This window comes from Pseudophryne corroboree, chromosome 6 (genome assembly GCF_028390025.1).
Source record: "Pseudophryne corroboree isolate aPseCor3 chromosome 6, aPseCor3.hap2, whole genome shotgun sequence".
NCBI lineage: Eukaryota > Metazoa > Chordata > Amphibia > Anura > Myobatrachidae > Pseudophryne > Pseudophryne corroboree.
Window position 1 is genome coordinate 81,110,169 of NC_086449.1, and position 8,109 is coordinate 81,118,277.

The following is an 8,109-nucleotide window of genomic DNA, read 5'->3' on the forward strand; positions in this document are numbered from 1 at the left end:
ACGTTTTAACTTTAAGCTTCATTTCCGCCCAGGTTCGCAGAATGTTAAAGCTGACGCCTTATCCCGATCTATGGAATCCGAAGAGGAAACGCCTGACTCAGTTCCACATTCCATCCTGAGTCCAGTGGTATTTGCTGCATCTCAAGTCTCCCCAGCTCCTCCTCCTGGTAAGACTTTTGTTTCCCCAGAACTCCGTCCCAAGTTGCTGTCTTGGGCCCATCAATCCAAGTTCACTGGTCATCCCGGTGTCCTGAAAACCTTCAAGTTCCTCTCTGAGACATACTGGTGGCCAAAGATGAAAGCTGACATCAAGGATTTCGTAGCATCCTGTCCTAAGTGTGTGCAGCACAAGACTCCTCGTCAGTCTCCAGCAGGTCAGTTACAACCATTGTCTATTCCTAGTCGCCCTTGGTCACACCTGTCCATGGACTTTATCTCCGACCTTCCTCCTTCTCAAGGATACAATACCATCTGGGTTGTAGTGGACAGATTTACCAAGATGGCCCATTTTGTTCCTCTCCAGGGTCTCCCTTCTGCCCCAAAACTCGCCCAAATCTTCCTACGGGAGATTTTCCGCTTACATGGTCTACCCTCAGAAATAATATCCGACCGAGGTGTACAGTTTGTAGCGAGGTTTTGGAGGGCTCTCTGTTCTGCCATGCAGGTTAAACTGAAGTTCTCGTCATCTTACCACCCTCAGACGAATGGGCAGACAGAGAGGGTAAATCAAGAACTAGAGACATTTTTAAGATTGTATGTTTCATCTTCTCAGGATGACTGGTTTGATCTGCTCCCATGGGCCGAGTTTGCCCACAACTTCCGCTACCACACTGCTACTGAGACAACTCCATTCTTTGCAGTATATGGGCAACATCCTCGTGTTCCAGACTTCCAAGAACTCCCTCACATGGATGTTCCTGCCGCCACTACTGCCCTGAGTCAGTTTTCTTCAATCTGGAGGAAGATTCACATTTCTCTCAAAAAGGCCTCCAGCCGGTATAAATACTTTGCTGATCGCAAAAGACGCGCAGTTCCTAGCCTGAAACCTGGGGACAAGGTTTGGCTGTCTACCCGGAACCTCCGTCTTAGGGTCCCGTCTATGAAATTTGCACCACGTTTCATTGGCCCCTTCCCTGTCGAAAGAGTCATCAACCCTGTGGCCTACAAGCTGAAGTTACCACCTTCTCTGCGAATACCTAATGCTTTTCATGTTTCTCTCCTCAGACCTTTAGTCCTGAATCATTTCCAAAGAGCTCTTCCAGTTGGCCCCAAAGTTCGAACTCAGCGGGACGTGGAGTTCGAGATTGGCAAGATTCTGGATTCCCGTTGCCGGTATGGACGTCTTCAATACCTTGTCGATTGGTCCGGTTATGGCCCAGAGGAGAGAAGTTGGGTAAATTCGTTGGATGTCCATGCTCCAAGGTTGGTCCGTGTCTTCCATAACACTCATCCTTCCAAGCCACGTGGGTGTTCGGTGCCCACCCTTAAAGGGGGGGTACTGTCAGGAATCGACTCACCAAGCTGACATCTGTCCGCCGCTGCGGACTCCGTCCTGGGTCCCTGCGTTCATCTGTCATCCGCGTCTCTGCCATCAGACGCCATCCTGGGCCTGGGAGCGCTCCTGTGATAGCGGGCGTGTAGCACGCCGCGGCATGGGCGCCGCCATGACAGCCTCCAGCAGTCAGCATACGGTGGCCAATCCGGTGCTTGGCCGCACCCACTTTTCCTCACTCCACCAATGACTGTTTAACAAGGGGTATATATGAAGCTGCAGGATCAGTCTGCAGGCATCCTGAACTTTGTGTCACTCCTGCGACCCGTGTGTCACTCCTGCGACCCGTGTGTCACTCCTGCGACTCATGTGTAAGGATCTGGTTCCTATTTCCTCCGTGTACCTGGATACCTACCTGCTGTTCCGTGTTCCTGGCTTTCTACCCGAGACTTTGTACTCCTGGTTACTTTTCACAGCTCCGTGGAACTTCAAGCCCCAGCAATACCTGCATCCATCTACAGGCTTCACACTCATCACCATCTCTGTGTGCTTCAGCCTAGCAGTAGAGACTGACTCCAGGTGTGTTCCATCTCCCCACCTGTGATGCAGCTTGCTCGCTGCCAGTGCCTCATCACCTGCACTGTGGACATAGTCAGACTCCAGCCTCTGCTACCAGGTTTGCCATACAACACCATCTCTGCTGGTTCCATGTTTTAATCTGCTCTGGTTTCCCTACCAGAATATTCTCTGCCAAATTATCACTCATCTGTTATCATCACTACCGGTTATTATTTCATCAGTCACCATTCATTCTGTTACCATAGACTCTCAGCTATTACGCTGTACAATTGACATTTGCATTTCTACTGTTATTTTCTGCTGCCGTTTGTGAATCATCTGTATAATAAATATCATTGCGCTCATGCGCAGAAACATAATCCAGCCTCCTCGTTTTCTCCCATCCACCTCCACTGACCCACTAGCGCCCCCTCCGGGGACACAGACAAAACCAAGTCTGACATGTTGGTGCTGATGTGAGTGTGTTTTCCTCACCTTTTCTGCTCTAAGACATGATAAATAATCAGACAATTTAACAGTGTAATACACAATTTGTGACTGTAATCACTTTAAAATGTGTTAAAGTGACATACAATCCGACCCTACCCTGTTTAGCACCAGCATTGAGGATCGGAGTAAACAGAGAAAACTGACAGAATTTATAGCAAAGTCAGCAATCACACTAACAGTCAGTCACAGATTATACATTAGTATAATAAGCAATATGACCACATAATCAACTACAGGTACAGTTCACGTATGTAGGAGAAACATATTACTGCATTACTTTATAAAAATGCTTTAACTGTATTCAGACGCATAGCAAAAGAAACCACAGTAATATTATCAAACTCATATGCATTATGCCCTTATCCAACTATTTGTACTCAAAGGTAGATAGAGACTTAGGGCCTAATTCAGACATGGTTGCATGCAGGCTATTTTTTGCACTGCTACGACCAGGTAATCGCCACCCACAGGGGAGGTGGGATTGCTGTGTATGGCTGCAAACGCTTGTGCGGAGAGCTGCACAAACAAAAAGTTTGTGCAGTCTCTGCACAGCTCAGGACTTGCTCACCCGCTGCAATGATCCTTGCTGGAGCTGATGTCAGGATCCCTCCATGGAAACGGCCGGACACGCATGCGTTTTCCTCAACACTCCCAGAAAACGGTGAGTTGACACCCCCGGACGGCCTCTTCCTGTCAATCTTCTTGTGTTTGCTGCTGCGAATGCTTTCTTCATTATTTTTGTCGCTGCCCAGTGATGGCCATCGCCGGCCAGCAACGCGCCTGCGCATTGCGGCCCCCACGCATGCGCTGTTCAGACCCGATCGCACGGCTGCAAATAACTACAGCATGCGATCAGGTCTGAATGACCCACTTAGTGTTTTATAGCCCCCACTCAGGAGAGCGGGATACAGGGAGACTTACCCCGCTTCCAGAATCGATAAATACGAGTGGATCCATATGCTATAAGTGTCCACCGCCGCTCCGTGAAAATATAGTGAACACAGATTGCCAAGTGAACACTGATGCACCAGTCACACAGCCGCTTCAGTTTATGGCAGGAGACTCGGAGGAAACTGGTCGTGAATCGGGGGGAGGGGCGACCAGGGGTGCATCCGTCTCCCCACTGCTGATCTCAAAATTAGGGATCGCAGCCTCATGCTACTCCTGGAGCCTTTGATCCCTAAGGCCTAGCACTTGTGCACTCTCGGTGGCAGCCGCGTCAGCGACTGTTTGGTAGTTTCCCCCAAAAGAGTGCGGCTGTGTCCATGTTCCCCCTCTAAGCGGAACCTATGCCTTACCTTCCTCCCGTGCTCCGGCCACAGCCTGGTAACGTCTGCTGGACTTGCTAGTTTTATCCGACACAGACGCCCGCCGAAACAGCACTGTACTCGTGGGTAAGCGTTGTCGCGACTCGGCGGGGAGTAGTTGGAGTGACTCTTTCTAAGGTACGTATAAGACGCTGTTTAGAAAGATCACTCAGAAAAAAATAGTAAGACTATAAAAATAAAGTAAAAAAGCTTATGGCTGCCAAAAACCAGCAGCCCTTAGACCATGGTCCGGCTCCTGCCTCACCAAACTAAAAACTGATTTGCCTGAGCCAGGTGGCAGGTATATATAGACGGGCCCACTGCGTACTGGGAGCCCAGAAAGCTTTGACCGATTGGTGCAAGATCCGCTGTCGCTCATCCATATCCCAATGTATCCTGTGGATACCCTGTGGACCCTGCAGGAGAAAGTGGCCATTTTTCAGGCCAAGTAGATTAAGCATGACAACCATTTTCGGTTGCCTAGCAATTTCTAGTAACCATGGCAACGGCGGCCATTTTGCTGGCAAAGTTTAAGGAGCAAGACAACCAGTTTCTGTTCCTAAACAGTTTTGCTTGTTTCATTTCTACTCATATTGTACAGTGTAATCCAGGCATGTCCCAACTGCGGCCCTCCAGCTGTTGAGAAACTACACTTTCCAGCATGCCCTGACACAGCTTTAGCATTCTCTGACAGCAAGACTGTGTCGGGGCATGCTGGGATATGTAGTTTCACAACAGCTGGAGGGCCTCAGTTTGGACATGCCTGGTGTAATCCTTTTGACTCTTTATTTTACACCAGTGATGTAAAAGTGTGTGGAAATATAGAAATGGTCGTGTGAACATTTCCAAAATATTTCACAAGGTTTCTCAACAGTTTACTAAAATGTAATTAACCACCGCTCTAAGAAATAAATGCCGTCTGTCCTCCAGTGATGGTAGCACATGCAAGGGGTCCAATAGGTAAGCCAGTAGCCCCTAAGCATCCCACCTGGCACCATGTAGGAGGTAATCACCAATCACCATCTGCCTTAGTATGGATTATTCATTTATAATATTCTCTTCCCTTAGTACTAACTAAATCTCAGTAATAGGTATAGAATTGCATGAGGAGTAATGGACAGTAGCACACCCAACCCCTACACAGATAGAATAAAAGGAGGAGCACTCACTGTAGGTATTCTGTAGTGCACCATAGCATAGTGAGTCATTATTATGACATTACATTTTTATTCTTAATTCCCATACATTCAGGTCACTGAATGTGCATTGTGCTCATAGCAATATAATCCCCTATAAGAGTTTTAAACTCGATTGAACATAATAAAATACACCTTTTGCCAATTCTTAAACAAACAACCCCTTATTTTTTGTTTGTTTGTTTGTTTTTATAAATGGGAAATGAAACTTAACTCATTAAATATGCATTTATAATAATTCAGCTATACAAAAAGAAAAAGTGATTCACTTGTATCTGATTGTTATTTCCACCAATAGCCCATTCATTGCAAACCCTTACACTATCTAGACAAATGTCCTCCTGTGTTCTCCATGTATTGTACTTTGTCTTTCTCAGATTAATGAGATTTGGCTTGTGGTTTTATTTGATACTTTGGTATTGATAGTATCTACTGATGTATTCATAGAATAGTAACAATAGTGTAACACTACTTACTGTTTCACATTAGTATCACATCGTCCCCAATGCAGGCAGAAGATCTGATTATTCTCCGTTCTAAAGCTTCTCATAATATGATAATTGAGATCTACCAGATAAATGTATTCTTAATGCTGCAATATGCAAATGACTATCGTATCGTGAATGTTACTTGGTAAGCAGACATATTAATCGCTGATGTTTTTACTGCAGACATATACTGTGATCTCCCGGACAGTAGAGAGCACAGCTGGTGAGGCACATCTGTCCCCATACGTACTATTCCCGCCGACGGTAGCTATTCACAGTACTGTATGTAATAAGGTTTCTATTTCAAGACTCTTTAGACTTGAGGCTTGTATCACTGCTATGTGTGTGTGTGTTTTGATTGTCTCCCCTGGCTAGAATGCCAGCATAGACTTCCCGGAATACAGCAATCCTTCTGGCTGAAACGTAATAAAACCTCTAATGGAGACTGATTTTGTTGCCGCACCCGGGAGAAACCCTAAAGTCTTGGAGGGCTTTTTGAAAAGTACTATGCATATGCCTAAGCCAATCAGGATGAAAGGCGCCTTTAACTCATCCAATGACAGCGCAGCACAGTGCATAAATAGAGATGTTAGCGGCTGCTCTCTATATGTATTCGTTTTTTTGCCTTTAGACGTGTTTCGTGAGGAGAGATGGCCAGGACCAAGCAGACCGCCCGCAAATCTACCGGAGGTAAAGCTCCTCGCAAGCAGCTGGCAACCAAGGCTGCTCGGAAAAGCGCCCCAGCTACCGGCGGCGTGAAGAAGCCTCACCGCTACCGTCCCGGGACTGTTGCTCTCAGAGAGATCCGCCGCTACCAGAAATCCACCGAGCTGCTGATCCGCAAGCTGCCCTTCCAGCGATTGGTGCGTGAGATCGCCCAAGACTTCAAGACCGACCTGCGCTTCCAGAGCTCTGCCGTTATGGCCCTACAAGAGGCCAGTGAGGCTTATCTGGTGGGGCTGTTCGAGGACACCAACCTGTGCGCCATCCACGCCAAGAGGGTAACCATCATGCCCAAAGACATCCAGCTAGCCCGCAGAATCCGAGGGGAGAGGGCATAGACACTCGGCACTCCTATACACGCAGCAACACAAAGGCTCTTTTCAGAGCCACCAAATCCTTCTAAACCAGCTGAAGCATAAGTTACACAATGGTGTTTAATTGGACGGATACCACCTCCTTTAGCTCTGCCCAGGCTCCTCGTAGTTAGTAGCCACTAAGCTCACGGCCTATATCCCTTAATTACCCGCACCTTCCTTCCAGCTTGCCGCTGCCCTGGAACAGTGGCGGGAGCCTCCTCAATTCAGCGTGCAGTCAGGGCACAGGGGGCTACTAGTCTTCACCATGAAAGGTTAGAGTTGATCAAGTGTAAGGGAACGTTTTAATAAGGCTCCATGAGCACTTTTCTATGGAAGTAAATGCCTGTAAGGCGGCTCTTTATAGAGTCCTCTACCGAGGAACTTGCCCTACACATCTAGTACCTCCCTTAATGAATCTGGGGGTCAAGCATTTAGCCGTGCAGCTCCGATTCTATGGAACTCACATCCCCGCATAGCTCGAGAGGCCCCCGCTCTAGAATCTTTCATACACACTCATCACTCTCTAAATGTCCATTTAGTATCTCCTGCATAGCTTCCCTGCGCTCCACGGTTTCTGTGCTGTATTGTATTAATTTAATTTGTTTAGCGCTATAAGTCCTATTGCAGAAAGAACATTATGGAAATAACATTGTTATGTCTGCGCTCTACTGCTTGTTACACGCAAGGGTCTGATTTACTTCCCGTCAGAAGCACAACGCCAAGTACGATACTCGCACCTTTCCCGCTAAACAGCGGGCTACTTACTCCCACATCAACACAAAGGCTCTTCTAAGAGCCACCCACCTCCTCTCTAATCGGGCTGAAACTATGATGGGTATTATATGTGCTACTTGCAAATCTGCCTTATTGTATCTCCGCTTCCATGAACTGTATATTCACTTCCAAACTAAAGCGGGGTCATATAGTCATCATATTACAGATGTCAGCATTAGTGCTTACATAAAGCAATCCATAGAGCAGTGACTGCCCGTGTAGCTGCTGCAGAACTAGAGAATTATTGTATCTTATTCCAATGTTACAAAGTATCAGTAGATTGTAGCAATTGGTCCCGTTGTTCGTATCACTTTGAATCTCCTATAAACACAGTTGCTAAAAGGTTGTTTGTCTTTCAAGATGCCCTGTGTAGAATGCTATTGTTACTGTATCACTGCACGTGTAACACCGGGATCCAATCTCCGGTATCACTGCAGGTATATTGCACCGAATCCATTATAAGACATCAGGTTCCGTTTAGCTGCATTTAATGAAAGGAGATCTTTATGATCGCACAATACAATGCTGGCTTAGGTACACGTGCCAGCTGTGCTCCCTATAGTAACAGAGATACAGGGGGTGGCTGAGCAGCAGTGTTCCGGAGTGGGACTGGCTGAGTGCAGTATCAGCGGCGCTCATTATTACAGGGAGAAGAGAGACCGAAGCGCAGAGCTGACACTCAGACCGAGCCCGGGACAGACGTTA

At 47.1% G+C, this 8,109-nt stretch overlaps 1 protein-coding gene across 1 annotated transcript; it reads left to right on the forward strand.

Moving 5' to 3' along the window:
- The first annotated feature begins 6,157 nt into the window (after positions 1-6,157).
- Positions 6,158-7,750, forward strand: LOC134936340 (histone H3). The gene has a single exon (XM_063931348.1). The coding sequence runs from the start codon at positions 6,202-6,204 to the stop codon at positions 6,610-6,612; it is 411 nt and encodes a 136-aa protein (XP_063787418.1). The 5' UTR covers positions 6,158-6,201; the 3' UTR covers positions 6,613-7,750.
- Positions 7,751-8,109: the final 359 nt, after the last annotated feature.